The sequence below is a fragment of the Dromiciops gliroides genome, chromosome 2 (genome assembly GCF_019393635.1).
Source record: "Dromiciops gliroides isolate mDroGli1 chromosome 2, mDroGli1.pri, whole genome shotgun sequence".
In the NCBI taxonomy this organism is placed as follows: Eukaryota; Metazoa; Chordata; class Mammalia; order Microbiotheria; family Microbiotheriidae; genus Dromiciops; species Dromiciops gliroides.
In genome coordinates, this window is record NC_057862.1 from 41,461,208 (window position 1) to 41,487,611 (window position 26,404).

A 26,404-nucleotide genomic window follows, 5' to 3' on the forward strand; every position below is an offset into this window, starting at 1 on the left:
AGTATATGTCTCTGCTACTTCAACTTGAATTCTCTCACTAATAACTCTCCAACTGTTCAATGGGGTATCTTCCTCTATGCAAGCTGCTGATAGACAGAAGTGGGTAAGAAAGCCTAAGCTCTTCCACAAACTACTTCCCAGCCTGGACTCTCCTGAAATTTTGACTCTCCCTAAAGCTTAGCTATTTTAAGTCCTGCTGCTCCAGTAAGATTGCTCTCTTTAATTCCTTCAGAGAAAGGTATTCGAACATCTTAAAGTATTAGGACATAGATACTTCTTTAGTTAAACAACTTAATACCATGTGACTACAAGGGGGGTGGGGGTCAAAAATTAACTCCCTTGCAAATGGATATCCACATTTCTCAATCCAAAATACTCTTAGGCATTCTAGTCTTTTCTCAAGTCTTTAGACTTTTTTTTTCCTTTTTATGAGGCAATTGGGGGTTAAGTGACTTGCCCAGGATCACACAGCTAGTAAGTGTCAAGTGTCTGAGGCCAGATTTGAACTCAGGTCTTCCTGAATCCAGGGCCAGTGCTCTATCCACTGCACCACCTAGCTGCTCCTTTAGACATTTTTAAGCCTAGAAAATAAGAAATTCATACCTTGTATCTGGTCTGCTCCCGATCATAAATCTTCTTTAAGGACACCACTTTGGGAGAGAAGAAGTTTCCAAGTTTGGCAAGATAAACCCCATTCCTTAGCCCCTCCTCTAGTTCTGTAGTAGGAGGCAGCTCTTCATTAAGACAAGCTTCCATCCACCTGCAGACACACACAGAGACACACACACACAAAAGATGAAGTTTTGAGCTTTGAGATTTTAAGAATCATTTCATTACTTTATAAAAAAGAGTTAGGGTTAGTCTAAGCAACAATTCAGGACCCAGTACAAACATCCTTTTCTCCTGATCCACAGAAAGTTGTCAGGGAGAGGAGATTCAGGGAAAAATGAGCCTTAGATACCTACTTATTCTTCATGAAATCACAACCATAGGGCTTGAAATGACATAAGAGATCATCTGATCCAATTCCTTCCCTCCCTGTCTTTTAACTGATGAGGGAATTGAGGCTAGGACAGGCTGACTTAACCAGGGCCACAGAGTGTCAGAGATAAGATCTGAACTCAGGTCCTCTGACTTCGAATCTTTCCACTCTGCACCAGTGCTTTTTCGACCTACTACAGTAATAAGAAATGCCACCCACTGACAATCCAAGTATTTCCCTAATCAGACATGTGATATCACATGGATCTCAAGGTCTTTTCCTACCTGCCCTCTCAGACATTCTTCAAGCCTCCTGAGGCTATGACCACAGTAAATCAAGCCCAGTGAAGGCCACCACCCACCTCCTCAGAAGAGTAAAGATGTGCTGAGGTCATCCTTTATTCCCTAGAATCCAGTGTTTTTCCAGACTTGGGTTTTAAAGTTAAATTCTTTTTCTCTTTTTGGTTAAAAGAATTAGGGGCAGCTAGGTGGTACAGTGGATAAAGCACCAGCCCTGGATTCAGGAGGACCTGAGTTCAAATCTGGCCTCAGACACTTGACACTTACTAGCTGTGTGACCCTGGGCAAGTCACTTAACCCCCATAGCCCTACAAAAAAAAAAAGAATAAATTAAAAGTTAACATAACTAAGATGGCACAGTGGATAAAGCACCAGCCCTGGAGTCAGGAGGACCTGAGTTCAAATCCGGCCTCAGACACTTAACACTTACTAGCTGTGTGACCCTGGGCAAGTCACTTAACCCCAATTACCTCACTAAAAAAAAAAAAAACCTAAACTAAAAGTTAACATAACTGAAATGCAACCTGTATTTAGAAACAAAAAAAAAATAGTTTAGTCCTCGGGGTACTCCAATACATCAAAAAGCTATTATTTCATTAGAGTAGATCCTTCCTCCACTGACAAAGAATGGCACTTCTCTCCACCTTAGTAGATGCAAGAGATGCCTTGGACTGAAAAAAAATCATCATAGCATCACAAAAGTCTAGTTATAAGCCATTCTACACCCAGCAAGGATGGCCCTCACATATAGTTCATCACCTAATTATTAATCTAACTATAAATTTAATATCACTTAAAGTATCCCAGCTTGAGAGGCCTTGTCAAAACTTTAGAAAACCAAAGGTCACCCCAACACCACCATGCGACATCAAATAATTCTTAAGATTATTTTTACAAAACTTCCAAAGTGAAGGCCAAACTAATAGTTACAGATGAATAATATAAGGAAATAGAAGGAAATTACATTTAAGAGAAACTACGTAAAGAAATTTTTACAAAGATGTCCTCACAATCTCACTACCCTCTACAAATGGAAAAAAAAATCCCAACAAACTAAGAGACTAAAGTTTGGCCAAGAGTGAATTCATAGTTTAGACAGGAAGCAACAGGTTAGCTATCAACTTGGTATAGTCTTTTTTTTTTTGGGGGGGGGGGAATGAGGGTTAAGTGACTTGCCCAGCATCACACAGCTAGTAATTATCAAGTGTCTAAGGTCAGATTTGAACTCAGGTCCTCCTGAATCCAGGGCCAGTGCTTTATCCACTGCACCACCTAGCTGCCCTTGGTATAGTCTTGAAAGTAAGGAGTAGCATAGCAGACTATATCAAAGGGGCAGAGCTAGAAAAAGAAACTGCTTATGTCAAGTGCACATCACAACACTCAACAATTTTCACTTCTGGATCAGTGTGAAAAGAAGATGAGGTGACTCTGCTAGCACCCCTGAGCCTCCCTCCTTCCTGGCCCAAGCTTCTCAAAAGCAACCTGGCATCCAACCCATTGAAGCATACCATGAAATAGGAGAATTTAACAGAAAACAAATAAAAGGAAATATTACCTCACAAATTAGAGTACTCATTACATTATTATAGTACTCACTTATAGTACTCATTGTCTCAAAAAGCAGTACTGACAAAACAACATACATTTTCAGACTATGTAATTTAAGATTCTAAATGTGGATTCTAATCTGTTCCCCCAGTTTTTGGGGAAACAAAAGTTTAGGTTTTTAAGGGTTTATTGAAAAATAGAAAGAAAAAGATTGAGAACAGAATTAATTCCAACAGCCTGGCAATCCTATGTTTCCTCAAATTTCCTGTGAAGTCCTCTGCCGCCACCACCACCATCAAGTCAGGAACCCAAAAAAGGGAGAGCTCTCCACGCAGGCTCTCTTTCCTCCTTCCTGTCTCCTCCTAGAAAATAGGAGGCTCCTCAAATTGATTGGCTGGTAGCCCTGATAGGCAGCACCCATGAGCAAATGTCATTTCCTGACGCCAAGGAAAAGCCACATGGCCTTGCCCTCTGAGGCATTTTCCTCATGGCGGAGCTTTCCCACAGCAAGTGTCCAGTAGGTGGCACCATTCCAATCATTATAAGACACAACCAAATAAAGGGAGGGTCTTTATAGGGAAAGGGGGGTTGAGTGGAGAGGAACATTAGGGATGTGAGGAAAAAAAAGAAGAAAAGAACATCAATGAAAATTTTTAGATGCACAGAAGAGAATAGAAAAAGATCAGGAGACTCAAGAGAAGTAGGGCAGTGTTGTCCTTATTGTGTTCAATTTAATACATACTTTATAAAAACAAGCTATAACCAAGTTTCACAATTGCATGTACAATCTCCTTTTTCTGTCTCTTGCATATGGAAATGATGATGATATCGACAATGATAACAATAATCAGAGTTAACATTTATGTAGGGCTTCCTTTGTGCCAGGCACTGTGCTAAGCACTTTACAATTATTATCTCATTGGATACTCACAACCTCCCTGGGAGATAGCTGCTATTATGATTTCCATTTTACAGATGAGAAAACTGAGGCAAAGAAATCCAGTGATTTACCAAGGGTCACAAAGCTAGGAAGTGTCTGAGACCTGATTTGAACTCAGATCTCCCTAACTCCGGGCCCAGTGCTTTATCCACAGTACCACCTAGCAACCCCAAGCCATGATCATGTTTGTAGATGTCTGTTAAGTTCATAAAAAATAATAATTTAAATTTTAAAAAACAAAAGTTGTATTGGCCAAGAACGTGAATAAGATCAAGTAGAATTTAGATAAATTTATGAATGATGAATTCATAAAAAAATATTTAAAGAGTTTAGGGATATTTAAGGAACTACAGCCTCAACCTGAAGGGTGACCTGGAGAAGTGTTCCTAGGTACCACTATCAGAGACAGAAATCTAGGTTTGGTCAGAGCTGGGTCACCAATTCTCAAAGCAGGAAAGGGCACTCAAAGCTTATTAACCTCTCTGTATCACCCGATATTGTTGATCATGCTCTCCTTCTAGATATACTCTCCCCTCTAGGTTTTCTTGCCACTCTCCTTACTTTGTTTTCCTTCTACTTGTCTGAATGCTCCTTGACACAGAGTGTTTTGTCCACTTTGTAACTACTACCTGTGTGTGGCCCCCAATGTTCTGTCCTGGTCCCCCTACTCTTTGCTCTCTATACTATGTTAGATGAAATTGATGCCTTTAAGATAAAAGGGAAAAACTGCCAATATTCACTGTATCTGGAAAATCCATGAAAGGCAAAATGACCATATCAAGTTGGGGGGCATGGGGGCCTTTCATAAGCAAGGGCAGCCACAGCCAGACTACGTAGCAGGACAAGAAAGAGAACTAGTTCCTTCTGTTATAATTGTGATAATCTTTATGAACAACTGACTATATTAAGTGTGATAAGATTGTGGTCTTCTTTGGACTGGGTTTATTTATAATAATCTCCTTGAAGCATAGCTCCTGAGTAAGGTACTATGTTTTTTCGGTTCAAAACTTTTCAAGCTCAACTTGATCTGGGAGTGAAAGCCAAAAACACACTTTTGGATGCTACTTAGTGGTACCGACTTGAATTGGCTCAAAGTCTTTCCTCTGCAGAGTGTGGGTAAGTGCATGGATATATGTGTACTTGCGTGCACATGCAGTCACTGGATTCCCAATGTGCTCATGTATTACTTTAGTATTGGTGTATGTACATCAATGAATTTTTTACTAACAGGTTGAGCCAAAGTCCTTTGTGTTTGTATTCTCAAGCTAAGCTTCATTTCTAAAGAACCCACAAAATTCTGTAAATAATGCTATAACTCCGGGTAAGTCTGAATTTCATGCCATTTCTCTTAATAAGACTGGTCTACCTAGTAAGGTCTCTACTTCTCAACTCTCAATAAAAGACTGCAAACTGAAGATTAAAAAAAAAAAAAGGTCACCAATTTGAGAGTAGACCCCTGGGGTATTTTTTGTTTTGTTTTGTTTTGGGAGGGCAATGAGGATTAAGTGACTTGCCCAGGGTCACACAGCTAGTAAGTGTCAAGTGTCTGAGGCTGGATTTGAACTCAGGTCCTCCCAAATCCAGGGCCAGTGCTTTATCCACTTTGCCATCTAGGTTCCACCAGACCCATGGGTTTTAAAACCATCTTTTTTTTTTTTAATCAAAAGCATTTATTTCTAAAATTAACATAATATCCTGGATTAGAAAGCTCTCCTTTAAAACAGTTTATGACCAAACAAGAGATAGAGTATATTATAAAATGCAAAATGGATGATTTTGATTACATTGAATTAAAAAAATTTTGTACAAACAGAAGCAATGCATCCAAAATTAGAAGGGAGGCAGAAAGCTGGGAAACAATTTTTGTGGCCAGTACTTCTGATAAAGGCCTCATCTCTAAAATATATAGGGAACTAAATCAAATGTATAAGAATCCAAGTCATTCCCCAATTGAGAAATGGTCAAAGGATATGAACAGGCAGTTTTCTGATGAAGAAACCAAAGCTATCTATTCCCATATGAAAAAATGCTCTAAATCTCTAATGATTAGAGAGATGCAAATTAAAACAACTCTGAGGTACCACCTGACACCTATAAGATTGGCTAAAATGACAAAAAAGGAAGATAATAAATGTTGGAGAAGCTGTGGGAAAATTGGAACACGGATGCATTGTTGGTGGAGCTGTGAACTGATCCAACCATTCTGGAGAGCAATTTGGAATTATGCCCAAAGGGTGATAAAGCTGTGCATGCCCTTTGACCCAGCAATACCACTTTTGGGTCTTTTTCCCAAAGAAATCATGGAAAGAGGAAAGGGACCCACATGTACAAAAATATTTATAGCTGCTCTTTATGTGGTGGCAAGGAATTGGAAGTTGAGGGGATGCCCATCAATTGGGGAATGGCTGAACAAGTTGTGGTATATGAATACAATGGAATACTATTGTGCTGTAAGAAACGATGAGCAGGAGGAGTTCAGAGAAACCTGGAGGGTCTTGCATGGAATGATGATGAGTGAGATGAGCAGAACCAGAAGAACATTGTACACAGTATCATCAACATTGAGTGTTGATCTACTGTGATGGACTATATTCTTCTCACCAATGCAATGGTACAGAAGAGTTCCAGGGAACTCATGATAGAAGAGGATCTCCAAATCCAAGGAAAAAAAGAAAAAAGAACTGCGGAGTATAGATGCTGAATGAACCATACTATTTCTTTTGTTTTTGGTGCTGTTGTTTTTTTCTATTTTGAGGTTTTTCATCATTGCTCTGATTTTTTCTCTTATAACATGACTAATGCAGAAATACAATTAATGTTATTATGTGTATATATATAAAAACCTATATCAGATTACCTGCGGTCTAGGGGAGAGGGGAGGGAGGGAGAAAAATCTGAAATTGTAAAGCTTGTATAAACAAAAGTTGAGAACTATCTTTACATGTAACGAGAAAAAAAAAATACTTTATTAATTAAAAAAAAAAAAGAAAGCTCTCCTTTGGAGAAAACAACAGTAAGTGACTTAATGAATCAATTATCTTTTTTCCCACATAAATATTTTATTATTTTCCAGTTACATTTAGAGATAGTTTTCAACATTTGTTTTTATAATATTTCTAGTTTCAAATTTTTCTCCCTCCCCAAGACAGCAAGTAACCCGATATAGGTTATATATGTACAATCACAATATACGTATTTCTGCATTAGACATCTCACGAGAGCAGAATCAGAGCAAAAAGGAAAACCTTCAAAAAAGAAAAACAACAGCACCAAAACCAAAAGAAATAGTATGGTTTAATCTGCATCCAGATTCAACAGTTCTTTTTTTTTTTCCTGGATTTGGAGAGCATTTTCCATCATGAGTCCTTTGGAACTATCTTGGACCATTGTATTGCTGAGAAGAATCAAGTCTATCACAGTTGATCAACACATATTGTTGTTGATACTGTGTACAATGTTCTCCTGGTTCTGCTCATCTCACTCATCATCAGTCCATGCAAGTCCTTCCAGGTTTCTCTGAAATCTGCCTGTTCATCATTTCTTACAGCACAATAGTATTCCATTGTATTCATATACCACAACTTGTTCAGCCATTCCCCAATTGATGGGCATCCCCTCAATTTCCAATTCCTTGCCACCACAAAAAGAGCAGCTATAAATATTCTGATACATGTGGGTCCTTTTCCTTTTTTTATGATCTCTTTGGGAAAAAGACCTAATAGTGGTATTGCTGGGTCAAAGGGTATGCACAGCTTTATAGTCCTTTGGGCATAATTCCAAACTGCTCTCCAGAATTTAAAACCATCTTTATAACAAACAACATGTGAAAATGCTGGGGCAGGTGACTTGACCTCCCTTGGCCCCAGTTCATTCATCATAAAGGAACTGGACTGGAAGACTACTAGCATTCCTTCCAGCTCAAACATCCTATTTTTCTAGGCCATATAACAATGTAAGAATTCAGAGGCAGATGGGCTAAATGTAATCTATTTTCTTCCCTTCTCTACAAAAAGTCTCCACTTCCTCTCCTCTCATGCACTTCTCAAATTCTTCCAATCTAGCTTCCAACTCCACCTCTCAAACTGCCCTCTCCAAAATCCTCATTCCAGCTGCCAAATCCCATGACTTTTTCTCAGTACTCATCATTGTACTGACCACCAGTGAGCAGCTCTCCTCCCACACCATTTTCCTCTGGATCTTGGCCCCTTCCTCTTAGACTCCCTTGCAGGATCATCAGCTATGTTCTATCCAGGAGCACCTCCCAAAGTTCTGTCCTAGGCCCCTTCTCTTTTCCCTCTATACTATCTTCCCAGATAATCAGCTCCCAGGAGGTCAGTTATCATCTGGAACAAAGCTTCTCAAACTGTGAGTCGCAACCCTATACGGGGCCACATAACTTGATGTAGGGATGGCAAAAAAAATGTGGGAACAGTAAAAGGTTATGTAGACTTATTTTACATATGTACATAGCTGAGGTTTGATAAAAATTTCTCGGACAAAAAGAGGTCCCAAGTGGAAAAGGTTTAGGAAGCCCTGATCTAGATTCAGAAGATAATTAGATCTATGTTTATATCCAGCCCTGGCTTCTCTCCTGAGCACCCATCCCACATCAACTGCCTTTTAGACATCTCACACTGGATGTCCCAGAGGCATTTCAAACTCAACATATTCAAACAGAATTCATTATGTTCCCCCCAAACCCTCCTCCTACCTCCTACCTTTCCTATTACTACACCGAATACCAGCAGCCTCCTAACCACCCAGGCTCACAGTCTCAAAGTGGAGCCATTCTGTTGTCAAATCTTGTCATTTCTACCTCCACTGGGTCTCTCATGTAAGCTTAGGCAGTTAGGTGACAAAAGAATAGAACTCTGTTCCCGGAGTCAAGGAGACATGGGTTTTAATCTAGCCTTAATCATTCAACCTCTGGGGGCAGCTAGGTGGCGCAGTGGATAGAGCACCGGCCCTGGAGTCAGGAGGACTTGAGTTCAAATCCGGCTTCAGACACTTAACACTTACTAGCTGTGTGACCCTAGGCAAGTCACTTAACCCCAATTGCCTCACTAAAAAAAAAAATCATTCAACCTCTGGGCAAGTCATTTAACCTCTGTCTCAGTTTCCTCAACTGTAAAATGGGGCCCATTACACTGCCTACCTCACATGGTGGTTGTAAGGATCACATTAGCTATCTGGGAAGTGCTTAGTACATGCCTGGCACACAGTATGCGCACTTAATAAATGCTCATTTCCCTGTCCTCCCCCTCTCATACACATCACTCCAACCAGACCACCAGGCCCCATCACCTCTAGCCGGGACTACGGCAGCAGCCTCCTAATTTATCTCCAATCTCTCCCCGTCCAGTTCATCCTCCAAAGCTGCCAAAGCCATGCTCCTAAAGTACGGGTAGGTCTGACCGTGTCATGCTCAGCCTGATAAACTCCAGAGGCCCCTCCTACCTCTAGGATCAAATGTTCAGTCCTCTGTCTGGCCTTCCTTCCCCAGCCTCCTTACACATCACTCTGCTCCATGAACTCTGTGAAATGGCCACATTGGCCTACGTCCTGTTCCTCACACACAACACTCCACTTCTAGTCTCCAGGCCTTGGTACAGGCTCCCCCCCCCCCCCCCCCCCCCCCGCCCCTGTCTGAAATGCATGCCGGCCTCATGGCCATCTCTTGGGATCCCTAACTCTCTTCAGCATTTAGCATAAGAGCAATGTTCTACATGAGGCCTGTCCTGATCTTGCCAGCGGCCCGTGCTCTTCCTCACAAAACTCCCTTGTATTTATTTATAGAACTATATTGTATAGATACACGCTGTTTTCAGGCTTCTTTAGGGTGTGTTTTTCTTTTGACTTTGTACCCCCCCCCCCCAGAGCTTGGCACAGTGTCTGACACAAAACAGGTACCTAATAAGTGCTTCTTGATTGATTCCGAGTTACTAATCTTTTTTTTTGGGGGGGGGGGGGGGGAGGAAGTGGGGCAATGAGGCTTAAGTGACTTGCCCAGGGTCACACAGCTAGTAAGTGTCAAGTGTCTTGAGGCCATATTTGAACTCAGGTCCTCCAAAATCCAGGGCCTGTGCTTTTTCTACTGTACCACCTAGCTGCCCCCTACTACTAGCCTTGAAGATACAAAAATGAAATGAAAATTATTCCTGACTTCAAGGAGCTCATATTCTACTTAACACTAAACAGAAACAGAAATTGTAACTTTTACTGCATTAGTTCTTTGAACTTTGCTATGTCATAAATTACCTGCATGTGAGTTTCTTTTTCCAAAACAAAACAAAAAAAGGATTCATTTGTAAATCTGCTTTTATCTACCCAGGTGGCCACATTTTGTTCACCAACTAATATTTCTTCTGCATTCCCAGGTAGAAATTCTTGTCAAAGAACTGACACTCAGCTAAATGGCTTAGGCAATACTTTCCTTCTTTGTTCACCTGATTAAAATACAATTTTTTAAAGAAAGGAAATGCTCAGCTCCACCCATTCTAACCCTCAGCAAGACAAAGAAATGAGTGATCAGAGAAAGCTCCCAGTGAAGACAGAAAACAAGCCAAGACCAGAAGCACAAGTTCAAAAATGAAGGGTTGTAATCTGAATTGGGGGCTAAGGAGAAGAAACCAGTGTAACAAGTTCTGAAGAACACGTGATTCAAGTGGTTCCCCAACTTCACGCAATCCAGAAAGGGAACAACCAATGCCGGAAATGTCCATTCCAAAACCACGAAGATTCAGTTCCTCCTGCAACAATCCTGCCGCTGCCTTTGCTTGCCATGAGGGTGGATAATGGCATCTTACGAGTCCTTCCCTTAAACTGCAGCTGTACTATTCAATCACTTCTGAGATCTTTAAGTTTCTTGTTGGAGAATTTTCTATACTATATGCCCTCAATAATGTTGTTAGCATTTGTTGAAAGAGAGGCTATTATCTCTGTTTAAATTTAACCAACCTAAATTGTAGGCCTGAGGAAGAGGAAGATCAAAGAAGCAGGGAAAAAATCCATCTTCCTTCCTTCCTCCCTAAGGGGTTGACCCAAATACAGACTTACTCCTGTATAAACTGAACTGGACGGGATTTTTCAGTCCATTTGCCCACTAAATCTGATTAAGCACGACCAAGTTCCAAAAAGGGCAATTATTCTACCATAAAGGTCTATCATTTCAACCTGGCTTTTCTAGATTCTCAAATTTAAGAGCTTGGGAAGGAAGTGATAGCTTCAAATACATAACATTCGTAACTGAACCCATATTATCTGTTTGCCTGTAGCTAAAGGTATATTGCAGGACATACAATAAACTTTTAACCATGAAAGAAAAACTCTCCCAAACCTTACTGGACTTAGGTTGACATATCAGTCCTCCCTCCCTGAGCTCTCTGCAACTATAACCTGCTAAATAGCCAGCAATTAGTAGTTCGTTGGGGTTTTTTTTCTTTTGGGGGGAGGGGGAAGAGACAGAAATTACGAACCACAAGGGTGTGGTAACAGGAACTTCCCATGCTAAGAAAATGGCCATATAATTCATTCCACAAGGCGCAGCCCATATACCAGGTATTGGCCAAAACCTAAATGTTTATAGAGAATTGCAGGCCAAAGTCCTGTGTAATTTAAAATTCTAAATGTGGGTTCTAACCTGTCCCCCCAGTTTTGGGAGGAAACTGACTAAAATCACTGATAAATGAGTTTAGGTTTTTTAAGGGTTTATTGATAGTAAAAGAAAGAGAAAGATTGAGAACAGATTTCCTATAACCTGTCAATCCTAATCTTCCTAAGCTCCCACTTCTGAAGTCCTCTGCCACCACGACGATCAAACAGACTTAAGCCCAAACCACAGACAGCCTGGTACAATGTAAAAGTGACTGGATTTGTAGTGGAAGGGCCTAGGTTCAAATCCTGATTCTGCCACTTACTACTTTTCGAACCTCGGTTAAATCACAACTTCTCTAGGTCTCAGTTTCCTCATCTATAAAACGAGGGGTGGGCCTAAACTGACCTCCAAGTTCCCTTCTGGCTGTACATCTATGATCCTGTGTATAACAAGTTTTCTACTTCTTTAATACTATTTATTATTTGATGATGATGGTGGTAATGGTGATAGTGCTTTAAGGTTTGCAAAGAACTTTACAAATATTATCTCATTTGATCCTCACAACCACCCAGGGAGCTAGGTGCTATGATCCTCATTCTACAGATAAGGAAACTGAGGCAGGCAGAGATGAAGTGACTTAAGGCAGGGTCTGAGGCCAGATCTGAAAGCAGGCCGCCCTGACTCCAGGAGCAGGGCTTGATCCACTGGGCCACCTGGCACAGCTGTCTTACTCTGTGCCTAAAATCCTGATCTCCACAGCTTTTCAAGCTGAGAAAAAGTGATAAGGAGCCAACACTATTCATTCATTTTAACAAACATTTATAGAATGCTTTCTGTGCACAAAAGGTTGGGCTAAGGCAGAGAGACAAAGATAATCCCAGTTCTAGTCCACAAGGAGTTTATAATCTAGCACAGATTTCTGTTGTTTGGCTGATCGGTTGGCTGGGGGGGAGGGAGGGAGGGGGGGAGGGGAGGAGAGAAGAAAAGGGAAAGGCTTGTCTTTCTTTGCATCCTCAACAATTAGCAAGGGGCCTGGCACACAGTACTGGCTGAAAGTACTATCAAAATCCCAGTTAACATTTCCTTAACTACTCTGTAAGATATTACTTTGATGTCTCCAAAATCTTATCAGGCAGGTTTTTAACAAGTAACCTCCCGGGAATTGACCCCCTTTTTGAAATATAAAATTTCTTGACACCTCCCCATCCCTCTCTGTCATTCTCATACTTCTCCTACCTCTGCCAAAGGAGAAAAATCTATTTTCATCAGGCCCAATCCTCTGCCCTCTAGCCTACAAATAAATATTATAGCTTAATTTGTAAACCCTTCTCAAGGTAAAAATACTGAAATCTTCCTAAGGCTGTAAATGTGTTTGCATTAATCCACACCTAGATCAAATACACTGAACAACTTTGCTACTTCATCTTGAACCAACCATGTACATGATTCTCATTTACATACCCGATCTCATTCCTTCAAGACTAAAAAGAAAAGCCCCTGCTTTCTCCTACCCTAAAAATATGGACTAGGTCCCACTTCCCTATACTGCAGTTTTGTGTCTCTGAATTTAATACACTGTATTTTTACAAGAGTTCATCTGTTTTAAGGTACTAGACAGGAAGATTCAATATAATCAAATAATTTACCAAACCCCCCCCCAAAATTTGTCATGGCCTTAAAAAAATAACTGGGTCCCACTTATCCAGAGAGCAAACATTCTAGCAACCTCAATGATTAGCAACATGGTCAAGGATGTCTATGTGCCCCTGTGCATGGGCGACACCTACCCACAGCCACAGAATTCATGATTTTGAAACCTAGGAAAGGCTAGAGACATCTATGGCTCACACTCAAGACAACTGCATACACAGGCAGCAAGTAGATCAGAAGAAGCCCTGCAAACAGAGTAGCAAGAAGAGGTGACAGAAGAAGACAGAAGTATAAAACACATGCTGAAAACACTATCAATAAATAAATAAATAAAACAAAATAACAACACTATCAATGCAAAGCATTTAGGAACATTCCTGCAAGAGACAAAGGCCACTGCAGGCCTCCTCTTCCCACTGGAGGGGAGCACCAATAAGGCACCATTTCCCTACCCTCCAACCTGGAAAGGCTGACTGACCAGTTCAGAGTCAGAGTAGCTGAGTGTGAACCTGTCCCTTAGGGTCTGTGATTTGGGGCAAATTCTTTCATCTCTGGGGCCTCTATTTTCTCAACTGTAAAGTGAGAGTTGGACTAGATGATTTCTGAGGCCCCTTCCAGATGTAAATCTCTGACCTGTGTCAGTGTGGACTCTTGCAAATGCTCTCCTCAGGGTTGGTTCCTTGTGAAGAGAGGACTATGTACAGAGCAATAATGGAGAGTGACAGTGATGGAGAAAAACAATAAACACGGTGTGAATAATGGCTAATCCATTTTTTTGAGTTCATGGAGAAGGCCCCCTTCTTTCCTCTGAGCCTTCCCCCAACCTGAGGCAGATGCCCTTCCCCTCATGCCTGCCTACTGTGGTAGCTCACTAGAGGGGCTGCCTGCCTCAAGCCTCTCCCCACTCTAGTCCCTCATCCACTCAGCTGTCAGTGATCTTCCTAATGTTAGCACAGATCTTCCCACGTCACCCTCCTAGTCAATCAACTCAGGTAGCTGTTCCCTAACACCTCCAGGATCATATTTAAATTCCTCTCTTTGGTGTTCAAAGTCCTTCACAACCTGGTCCCTCCCCTCCCTTGCCAATGTTCTTACACCTTAGCCCCATCTGATCCAGGGACAGTGGCATCCTTTGCTGTTCCTCTTCAGCCACCTTTACTGCTGTCTCCTCTTCCTGCAATTCTCTCCTTCATTTCCATCTTCTGACCTCAAGTTCCAGATAAAATCCCACCTTTTTACAAAATACCTTTCCTGATCTCCCTTAATGCTAGGTGAACACCTCATGTTCTGACACCACATTTCCCTGCATGTATATAGTTCACAAAATAAAAGAGGAGTGTTGTTAGCTTGAAAACAAGGAGCAGCTAAGTGGCACAGTAGATAAGACACTGGCCTTGGATTCGGGAGGACCTGAGTTCAAATCCAGCCTCAGACACTAGCTATGTGACCTTGGGCAAGTCACTTGACCCTCATTTCCCCGCCCCCCCCAAAAAACAAAAAAAAAACCTAAAAGCAAATTGGAAATCAGACTCCTTAGAAAACAGACACCCTCCAAAAACAACCTCCTTCCAAGATCCAAATAGCTTCTCACCCATTTAGCATCCCAAATATACAGTCCTCTCCCTGCTGTTCCCAGCAAGTATCCCCTAGCATAGCTCTGTCCTACAGTTATCCACTGGCTCCTCCTGCAGTTGGGCAGCGGCCAGCAAGCACTGCTCCTGGACAAAGGCAAAACCTAAATCCAGTCTTCTCTTATTTCATACAGGCTTCATCCACACTTGGTGCAAGACCTTCTGGCAGGGGACAGGTTGTTCTGACGTCACACCCCTGCTGACAGAGCTCCAGGTTAAGGACTTCCTCTCTCAGTGGCTATTTCGGGGGAAAACTCTAGTTTCACAAAAGCTCAACCAAGGCACAGGACCCTCTTCAGCCTCAAGGCAGGTCCCTGTGATTAATTCCAGGTTCGGATAGAGTGACTACAAACTTAAGGTTCCTTTTCTCTGTGACACCTGCAAGAGGCTGTCACTTACCCGTGAGGCACTCTCCTCTTCAACAGTCAATCAGGTACACCAATTTCTCCCAAATTATTGCTCAGACATGCTGAAGAATCCCTCATGGCTACTGGCTGAGGTGATTCAAATGACAATAGCAAGCTGATGGGGGAAGTGAGTATTCTCCAAATCTTCCAACATGTATAAGTTCAAATGACAAAATTCACCATGAGAAGAAAGAAGGGGAAGAAAAGTCTGAGCCTCACTGAAAATGCCAACTCACGTTTTCATACTGATGAGGGTTTACAAAATACTCCACATATGTTATCTCATCTGATTCCCACATTAACCCTGCAAGGTGACTAAACTTTGAATTAAGAAGGGATCTCTAGGGGGAGGCTAGGTGGCGCAGTGGATAAAGTACCGGCCCTGGATACAGGAAGACCTGAGTTCAAATCTGGCCTCAGACACTTGACACTTACTAGCTGTGTGACCCTGGGCAAGTCACTTGACCCCCATTGCACCGCAAAAAAAAAAAAAGAAGAAGAAGAAGGGATCTCTAGTTCCACCTCTACCAGCCAAAAAAAAAGAAGCCTTTTTGACATAAAAAGCCATCTCAGCTTTCCTTGAAGAGCGAGGCACTCACTACTTTCCAAAGCAGCCCATTCCACTTCTGGACAACTCTAATTGGTAGGAAATTGCTCCTTATAGCAAGCCTATATTTGTCTTTTTGCAGCTTCAGCCGACTCCTAATTCTGCCTTCTTCGACAAGATGACCCTTCAAATACTTGGAACATCCCCCTGAGTCTTCTCCTCTCTAGATTAAACACCTATGGTTCCTTCAACCAATCCCCAATGTCATCAACTCCAAGTCTTTCACAATCCCATATACAATCCTCTCTCTAGTTTATCAATGTTCTTCCTAAAATATGGGACCCAAACTGAAATGGCCTGAATAGAGCAGACAATCATCTCCTTAATCCCAGAAGCAAAGACTCTCAATGGAGTCCGAGGTTCTGGGGCTATGGTAGCATGTTATTAATTTATATTAAGCTTAAAATCCACCACAACCCCCGATCTTTTTTTCAGAAAGACTACTACATAAGCACACTCCCTATGTTATAATCAACTTCACAAACATTAAGACTTTGTTCCTATTCAATTTTATCTTCTTCCATTTGGCCCAAACTGGTTGTTAACCAGTGTATTTAGTTACTGCTCTCTCCTCTGTGTCATATGGATGCCTTTATCCAAATCATGGATAAAAAATGTTAAGTAGCACGAGTCCATCACAAATGTACCGGGCACTCCACTAAAGACTTCTTTCCAAGCCAAAATCAGCATTAATGATTACTCTTCAGTTCTATTTAAACCAGTTTCAAACCTAACTTTAATAGTATCTAGTCCACATCTTGCCATCTCTTCCCCAGGAACAGCAAGACCACAACCGATGCTTTGCTAATCTAGGTAAACTACAGCATTCCCCTGATCTATCAGCTTATTAACCCTATCAAAAAAGGAAGCAAGGTTAGTGTAATATGACCTGTTTTTGGTAAATCTATGCTGGATCTCTGTAATCATTTCCTTTTCTAGATGTTCACTAATCATCTCTTTTAAAACATATTCTAGGGGCAACTAGGTGGTGCAGTGGATAGAGCACCAGCCCTGGAGTCAGGAGGACCTGAGTTCAAATCCAGCTTCAGACACTTGACACTTACTAGCTGTGTGACCCTGGGCAAGTCACTTAACCCCAACTGCCTCACCAAAAACCAACCAAGCAAACACAAAAAAACCATATTCTAGAATTTTGCCAGGAATCAGAGTCAAGCTCATTGGCCAAGCATTTCCTGAATTCATTCACTTACTTAAAAAAAAAATCAGAACAATATTTGCTCTTTCCTAGTCTTTTGATCTCTCTTGTCCTCCACAATCTTTCATATAACACTGAGAATGGTTCAGCAATTCCAACCACCAGTTGTTCCAGTACCTGATGATGCTGTTTATCTGGGTAAAGGGATGAAGTTTCAAGGGGAGCAACATGTTCTCTTAATCATTGCTTTACTTATCTTGGCTAGCTAGTCTTTTTTTGTCCTGTCCTTCCCAGGCCTAAGGCATTCTCCTTGGCAGAAAAAAAACAAAAGCACAGAATTTAGCCACTTTTCTACCAGCGTCCCATCAACCCAGAGCAACAACCCTATCCCATCTTGAATCCTTTCTTCCCCAATATATATATCATTCCTTTGCGCAAAAGTCTCAAGGAGCAACCGAGGATAAAATGCAAACTCCTCAGCCTGACAGTTAAAGCCCTCTATAACATGGCTCCAACCTGCTTTTTCAGCCTTATTTCACATGATTTCCCTTCGTGTACTCTATGTTCCAGGCAAACTGGCTACTCGACATTCCATTTGTCACCCCCTACATGTTAGTAGGAGAGGCCCTCCTCCAGGCCTGGAATGCTCTCTATCTTTACCTCTGCCTTTTAGGACTCAGACCAGGTACCATCTTTCAGAGAATTCCCTGAGGCCCCTCAGCTGTTCTCACTCTCTCCCTTCTTTAAATGACCTTGCACTTACTTTCTCATGTTTTCAGCTGGACAGTCCTTGAAAACAGTGACTGTTTCAGCTTTCTCGACATCCACAGGACCTAGCACATTTTGGGAGAGACCTGTGATTCTATGAAAGTAAAGAACAGCATGCATGGAAATTCCCTCCACTGAGGCACATCAGTAAACCATCAACCACTTCAGAGAGTCACCTGGAAGACTGACAACATACTCAGAATCTGCCAGAGGCAGGCCTTGGCCCCAGGTTCTTCCTGACTTTGGACTTTGCCTCTATACACTACGGCTGCCTCTCACCTTGCACAAAGACAGCACTACTCAAGTGTATGCTGAGCTGAACTGTTCACATCCTTGTAAAAATCTTCCATAGAGGATTCACTCAAGAGTATGAAATATATTCCTCTAGTTCCTACAAATGCCAGGGTAAACCAAAGGTTACTGGTCCATTGATTAACCCTCATTCCCAATACCTGACTGGCACAGCTCCTCTTCCCATCATCCACTTCTTCAATATTATATACTACAATGACTTCTTATGTTCAAGTCATTATTGGATATGCTCACATTCACAAGTCTTTCAAATGACTTAGTGATATTACCATGTAATTTTTTCCATTTCTTTCTTTCTTTCTTTTTTTTTTTAGTGAGGCAATTGGGGTTAAGTGACTTGCCCAGGGTCACACAGCTAGTAAGTGTGTGTTAAGTGTCTGAGGCCAGATTTGAACTCAGGTACTCCTGACTCCAGGGCCGGTGCTCTATCCACTGCGCCACCTAGCAGCCCCATTTTTTCCATTTCTTAGGAAATCTTCTCATCTATAAAATGTCTTAAAAATTGATCCCTGGATGATTTTATTTTATTTTATTGCTGGGCAATGAGGGTTAAATGACTTGCCCAGGGTCACACAGCTAGTAAGTGTTAAGTGTCTGAGGCTGGATTTGAACTCAGGTACTCCTGAAGCCAAGGCCAGTGCTCTATCCACTGCGCCACCTAGCTGCCCTCTGACTATCTTCTTAAATGTCACTTTTACTTCCTTTTATTTGGTACTGTTCTTTGTAAAGACCAAATGTGATGGTTCCACTGTCATTAATGATGAAAACAGCTTATTATAGCTGACAAATCTGTTCTATTTCATGTCTGACTCTTGTCCATCTTCTAGTTTCAGTCTTGTAAGTTTTAGGACTGTTTTGGTTTGGTTGAATCCCCTATCAAGCTTCCTAAAAGCTCATTTTCCCCACTACTGCTTTTCACTATTTTGTTAAGAACCATCTAAACACTCCAGGTGCACAGAAATAAGGGTCTTACTAGGGGGTCAACAGTAGAAAGGCCAAGCAACTCGCCCAAGGTTAAAGAACTGGTTGGGACCAGAGACAAGCCTAAGATCTTTAGCCCAGTGAGCTTTCTCCTCCTGTAGGATCAGGGTCTTTGCTACTTCTCCTTAGAATTCCCTACTGGGCACACATTCTGTACCACCCACAGTGTTACACTGAAGTGGAGGGCTCAATGAGCACAACTAGATTAATAAATTCAGCATTTTTACCAATGTATAACATGATCAGTGCCATCCCGCCAGTATATACTATGCCTGTTTGACACACGATTTACCTTGATGCAAATATTGTAGGTCAAACAAGGCCCAAGATTTAAAAGGGACGATCTCTTGGGAGATTTACTCTCTATCACCAAAGCAACAAAGAAGATTCAGACTTAGTTCTTTCTGTCATAATTGGAAGTCTCAAATACTGAAGGGGAGTCCAATGAAGACTCACTCCAAACCAAATCCAGGTCAGAAATGGCGGACCCCCGGCTTTCCAAGTATCCCATATTCTAATCAGGCTTCAAATTCAGATCGCCAGTCTTCTTACGAGAGGCTAAAAGGACTTTAAACCGGGAACTAGCACAAGTTTAACAGAAGTAAAAAGAAATGTGAATGGGGAAAATACTGCCTTTGGCACATCGCTTATCAAAGTTTTCAATTCCAGAGTAGTCTATGAAACCAAACCCACAACTTTCTTTTCTGTTCTTTAAATCCTTTATCTAAAATGCTGCAGATGGGCAGCTAGGTGGCGCAGTGGATAAAGCATTGGCCCTGGATTCAGGAGAACCTGAGTTCAAATCTAACCTTAGACACTTGACACTTACTAGCTGTGTGACCCTGGGCAAGTGACTTAAGCCTCATTGCCCTACAAATAACAACAACAACAACAACAACAACAACAATAATAATAATAATGCTGTAGATAAAAAGTTCAACCAACATTAGAGATAAAAGAAAAGCTCAGCATCAAGCCATACTCTTTCCTCTCAAGGAAAAAAAAGTACAAATGTCAAATGCTAGACCCAAGAACTGCTTCAGTTAAAAAATTTTTCTTTGTTCCCACAAAATATGAAGCAGAAATGCAATGCTATTATAAGGTTACATAAGTGGGTTTACCACTAACTACTGAAATGCATTTGAGAAATTTAACTTCTATGGGCCTCAGTTAATGCATCTATAAAATGAAGGAGCTGGACTAGATGACCCTTCTGGCTCTAAATCTACACTGCTATGATCCCTTCTTGACTTATGATGCCTATAATACTCTGTACCTTCCTCAAGGTTAGCACTTGGTTCAGATCAGTTTCTTCTCTATCTTTTTTTCCCTGTCACACTGGGCTAAGCTCTGAGAATGCCATCACAGAGTCTAAAGTTCTACCAGGGATTGGTACTTTGATTAGTAAAGTCACAAGAATGGTAAATGGAGCAATTGGGCCATCAACTGACACACCCTTACAATGCAAGTGTTGATCTGATCCTAGTTTCCAGAGCAAGAGGTAGAAAAGGAGTGGGGGGCAGGGTGAATGGCAGGGAACAAGATGGATCGGGAGAAAATGGCCAGTGAGATGGGGCATGGTCAGTAGGGTGTAAGGCAAGTTAAATAGAGTGGGCTCTCACCAATAAGGTTTCCCTACCCTCAAGGAGGGATTTCCACTAGCTCCAGGAAGGGAGTGCCAAAGGACTTGCTTAATTCTCCCAGAACATGGTCTCAAGAGGTTGAGCTAGGAGAGTAATCAGCTACAGAGTGCATGACAACGAGATGACCAAAGGCTCATCTACTCAAAGTTCCAGGATCAGAACTCAAATTGTCCTATGAAAGCCCTAAAATGGAAGGCAGAGAAAGTGAACTGGAGAATGACTACCAGCCATTACAGTTTTACTCTGCTGAAAATGGAGATTGTATAATAGTACAATAGTAAAAATTCACCTATGACTATTCGGTGTGGCTGAGTGTGGCCAATAAGTCAAAGACGTAAAGGATTTGTTGAACCATATTTCGTTGGAAGAAAAGATTGTCTCTCACATTTGTAGAGCTCTAATAAACAGTGCCTTTGTGCCTAAAAAAAGAATAATTACTAGTTGTTGGACAAACAAAAACAATGCAGCCAAGAGTAAAAGGGAAGCAAGAAACTAGGGAAAAATTTTTATAGCGCATTTCTCTGATAAAGGCCTCGTTTCTCAAATATATAGAGAACTGAGTCAAATTTGTAAGAATATGAGTCATTCCCCAACTCATAAATGGTCAAAGAATATGAATAGTTTTCAGATAAAAAAAATCAAAGCTGTCTATAATCGTATGAAAAAATGCTCTGAATCATACCTATCAGGATGGTTAATAAGACAAAAAAGGAAAATGAAAAATGTTGGAGGGTATGTGGAAAAACAGAGGCATTAATGCACTGTTGGTGGGGTTGTGAACTGATCCAATCACTCTGGAGAGCAATTTGGAACTATGCCCAAAGGCCTTTAAAACTGTGAGATTTAAAATTGGATACAAGAGCATTAAACTAGTATCCAATTTTAAATCTCACAAACCATATATACCTTTTGGTGCAGAAATACCATTCACTGTTGGATCTATACCTCAAAGATATTAAAGAAAAAGGAAAAAGAACCATATGTACAAAAATATTTATAGTAGCTCTTTTTTTCTTTTTGGAAATTGAGGGGATGCCCATTATTGGGGAATGGCTGAAGGAACTGTGGTATGTGATTACGATGGAATACTGCCATACTGTGAGAAATGACAAGCAGGATGTTTTCAGAAAAACCTTGGAAGACTTACATGAACCTATGGCAAAGTGAAATGAGCAAAACTGTGAGAACATTGTACACTGTAACAGCAACACTGTTCCATGATCAACTGTGAATGAATTATCTATCCTCAGCAATACACAAGAGTTTCAAAAGACTTATGACAAAAAATAGTTTCCACCTACAGAAAAAGAACTGAAGGCATATGAAAACAGATTGAAGCACTTTTTTTTTACTTTATTGATTTTTTGGTCTGTTTTCCTTTACAATATGGCTAATATTGAATTGGTTTGCATGACTATACATGTATAATCAATTTTGAACTGCTTACCTTCTCAAGAAGGGAGGAGGGAAAAAAAGAAGGGAAAGAATTTTGAACTCAAAATTTTTTTAAAAAACATGTTTAAAATTTTTATGTGCATGTGATTGAGAAGAATTAGATAAAAAATAATTACTAGTTGTGTGACTATGAGCAAATTATTAACCCTCTCTGTCTAGAAGTTTCCCCATCTGTAAGACAGGGATAATAATATTTGCATTACCTACTTCACAGGGTTGTTATGAAGAAAGTGCTTTGTAAACAGATTACTATCAGTTTTCTTCTCTTTCAGACCATTTAACTTTTCTCCAGGCTCCTACTACTTTGCCTCTGCCTCACCAGAGCACTTGAATAAACTTTTGCAGAGCAGATAAAGGGATGCCACAAACATTTTCACGTTTCCCACATCCTAAAACAAAACTTCCTTTTACGTCACGTTAGTTTCCCCTTCCTTTCGTTACCAAATCTACCTCCTACATTTCTCACCTCTTCGCCTTGCATTCAAACTCCCAAGACAAATCCAATGGCCTTTTCTCAGGCCTTTTTTGTCTGACATCTCTCCCCTTCTTGTCATTCTCACTGCTACTTTAATCTAGGGCCTCATTTGCTCATCTGAATATTCTCCTAACTGGTCTTCCTCCCTCGAGTTTCTTCTCCCTACAAAACACCCTAGACCCTACCAGAGTAATCTAACTGAATAAAATACAACGCTGATTATACCACCTCTTTCCTCAAAAGCTTTCCAAGGTTCTCCACTACTTACAGAAATAATTCTACGTTTGTTAGCCTAACATTCACAGTCAGTCCCAACCTACCTTATCTGGAAGGTCTCATCTCCCATTACTTCCCTTCACACGCCCTGTGATCCAGCCAAGACTGCTTTCCAGAACAGATGATGATGATAAAGATGACGGTAATAGCACCATTTATAAAGCTACTTAAGGTTTGCATCACTTTTATTTAATACTTTTTTGCTCATACACACTGTCCTCTATACTGGCTTCTCTCATACTCCTCATGCATCTCTATCAAAGTCATGCCCTCCTATCACACCACCTTCTGCTTTACAGCTTGTGTGTGCCTGCTTTAGATCTGCCTCTGAATAAAAGCCTCCTGACCACAGGAACACTGTGTGTCTTATTTATAATGCATCTCTATTATACTCAACGTTCCATAAACATTACATTTGTGCTCTAATTTATGTGAAATCTGGAACTCTTCATACCTTCTTTCATTAGGACCTCCCTTCTCTCTATTATCTTCTATCTCTAGTGGCTCCTTCCCTTCATATTTAAATACACTAAGGTGCCTTCCACCTTAAACATTTGTGGCTTTGCTGCTGCTTGTAATCACCACTTCATTTCTCTTCTCCCCTTCAGTGAGAAATTTCTCTAACTGAAGCTTTCATTGCCTCACTTTCCATTCCTACTTCAACTCCTCCAACCTGGCTTTCATCTAGTGAAGCAGCACTAAATGACTTCCTTTCATCAGTTCTGATCTTCCTGGATATCTCTGTGGCATCTCACACTTGACCTCTTCCTTCTTGAAGCACTCCTTATATACAACTTTCATCATACTGCACTAATATTGCTTTCTTCCTACTTCTATCAATGCTCTCTGCCTGCTCTGTTAGCTCCTCCTCTGCTTCCTCCTCCAAAACAAGGCCAACCTCGAAGGCACAGTCCTGGGTCCTCGGCTCTTTTTTCTCTTAACAAGTCTCTTTCACCCCAGATGTGGTTCACATTCATTACCATCTCTGTGTTATTGCTAACACTGCTCCCCTCATCAACTTCCTAATCGCACCTCGATTTTTCTCTCCTCTAAACTCATAGTGAATTAATGTTTACTATACAATTTAACACCTGGTTATCTCATTTCTTGTTCTCTTCCTACTTCTTATAAGGCTTGTCTCCTAAAAAACTTTGGAAAAAAACACACCTCAAACTCTATCACTCAGAGCCCTAACATAATGATGAGTATTAGCAGGTGCTCAATGATTTATTTCTTGATTATCAAATCTCTCACGGGAAGCAGAAGGCAAACTGGCAAAATCAACTGCCCCCTAAAAAGCACAATAATGTACTTTCGCAAAAGAAGCATGACTGAACTTCACTCTCAAGAAAGTACTTCAGTTTAAGGTCAGAAAAAGCATCCGAATTCAGAGTCAACTCTCCATGATCTACACTAAAGGAGAGAAGAAACTCGGTAATCCAAGAATAAAAGATTATTCAAAATCATTTATGAACTTAAGCACTCTCTGGCCAGTTTCCTTGAGGACCTGGTCAATTAACCTGAAGACTCAGTTGTGGGAGAACAGAGACTACATATAATCAACAAAGTGGATAAATAAGAAGTGAGGGTGAAAGTATCTGTTCCTCATCCTAATGTACCCAACAACAGGCCACCCCTCAACTCCAGGAAAGAAAAGGAAAGTTCCCCCCAATCCATTTCTCTGTTATACAGCAAACTACATTGTTTTCAAAGCTCCAGCCCTGACTCTCCTTTAAGAAAAGCAGTAACTATCATTCTCCTTACAGTATGCCTAGCAAAAGCCTGCCAAGATCTGTTCAGTATAAACACGGCTGCCTCCTTGATGCCAACTCTGCCAAACATTAGGAACCCCTTGTCTCATATATCATCCTTCAATAGGTTAAGAAGAGCCTGGAAAACTCCAACTAATGTCACTAAGGAATAGTTAAGCAGTATGTTTCGAAAACAGTTTCAAAAATGACAGCCTGCTTGTCCTGCAAGAAATTCTCCAAGCTCAACACAGAGAACCAATAGTTCTCAAAGAGCACTTTAAAGTTTACAAAACACTTTACTCACAATGAACCTAAGAGAAAGTGCAAATACTATAATCCTCAGTTTGCAGACAGGGAAACTTATATTCAAGGAGATGCAGAGACTTGCCTATGGTTACAGTAATGCAGGATTCAAACCCAGGACTCCCACCCCCCAGCTCAGCTCTCCTTCTGCTACCAGGTAGAAACAGAGGCCTTAAGAACCCTTCCCTGATACCTAAAAACCAAAGGGCCAAACTCAATTTTTTTGGGGGGGTGGGGGGGGCAATGAGGTGACTTGCCCAGGGTCACACAGCTAGTAAGTGTCAGGTGTCTGAGGTCGGATTTAAACTCAGGTTTTCCTGAATCCAGAGCCGGTGCTTTATCCACTGCGCTACCTAGCTGCCCAGTCAAACTCCTTTTTGAAGAAATTATAATTATTCAAATGGAAGCAGTGTGTTAAGATTTGTAAAATGTTTTCCTCACAGCAGCCTGTGCAACAGCTTACAGGGTCTATTTCAAGTGTCCTTTAGGTCTTTGTATGTAACAGCTATGTATATTGATCAGTTTAATATGTGGATTTCAATTTTAACATCATTTTTCCATCTTTCAAGTTAACATACCATGTGTTTTTTCTCTTTTCCATCTTTCTTCTCTAATTTTTCCCCCAAGCCCTTCTTTTATTACTTAGTTGTTTCCCATATAGAACTTGGTAGGAGGCCTTTTACTTCAACAAAGTTAATGACCTCTAAAAGAGTTACTGACAACTGTCCTTACCTTAAGAACAAGTACGTATCATCACACTAGCATCAACTTCCTCTACATCAAGCTCCATGATTCTTGTGAAAGAACTAGAGCTTTCTCAGGACCCAAACATCTGCCACAGGCAAAAGCCAAACCCTTGGTTGGCAGCTGCCTTTCTCCATCACTCCTGCTTTTAGTTACTCTTTCCAGTGACTCAACAGGAAGGTATTCAGAGTGAAGGAGAAATAGAGGCCTTTAGACAAGGCTTTTCCTCCACCCACAGCCCCCAAAATATAGTTCTTTGCCACATGATCCAACAGTTTCCCATCCAAATTGCCACTCCCGTCTGTATGAGGTCACCAGTTAACAAAGAACAAGAAGCTGGGGAAGTATCTTTCTCTGGAGAAGAGAGAGGAGCCAAAAAAACCCCAGACTATTCTGATGAAACACAATTAGACACCCCTCTTCTCTGCCACAGCAAAAGCAACTACTCCAGCCACTTTCAGAGATATATTCGTTGAACAGGAGTGAGGTTGGAAAGGAAATTAACCCTTCAAATACATCTGAGAACCAGCTTGGGAACTGGAAATGAGAAGATTCAGGGAATACACAATAGCTGTCTTCAAGCATCTGAACTGCATTCATGCCCAAAAGGGTTTAGACACGTTCTGATTGTTACTTCTACCATTATTCCTCTGTGACCAAAGAGGCCAACACGTGCTTGATGTAATGAAAAATCTCCTAGTCATTAGACCTGTCCAAAAGGGAATGGGTCGCCTTAGGATGTATTAGGAGGTTTTCAAGAAAATGCTGGATAACGGGGCAGCCAGGTGGCGCAGTGGATAGAGCACTGGCCCTGGAGTCAGGAGGACCTGAGTTCAAATCTGGCCTCAGACACTTAACACTTGCTAGCTGTGTGACTGGGCA

The 26,404-nt window shown here is 41.1% G+C and overlaps 1 protein-coding gene across 1 annotated transcript in view; it reads right to left on the reverse strand.

Annotated features, from left to right (window-relative positions):
• Positions 1–26,404, reverse strand: part of IQGAP1 (IQ motif containing GTPase activating protein 1) — a 123,261-nt gene that overhangs the window by 88,669 nt on the left and 8,188 nt on the right. The window contains exon 3 of the mRNA XM_043985750.1: positions 604–760. Coding sequence (XP_043841685.1) covers positions 604–760 — 157 coding nt within the window. The remainder of the gene's footprint in view (positions 1–603; positions 761–26,404) is intronic.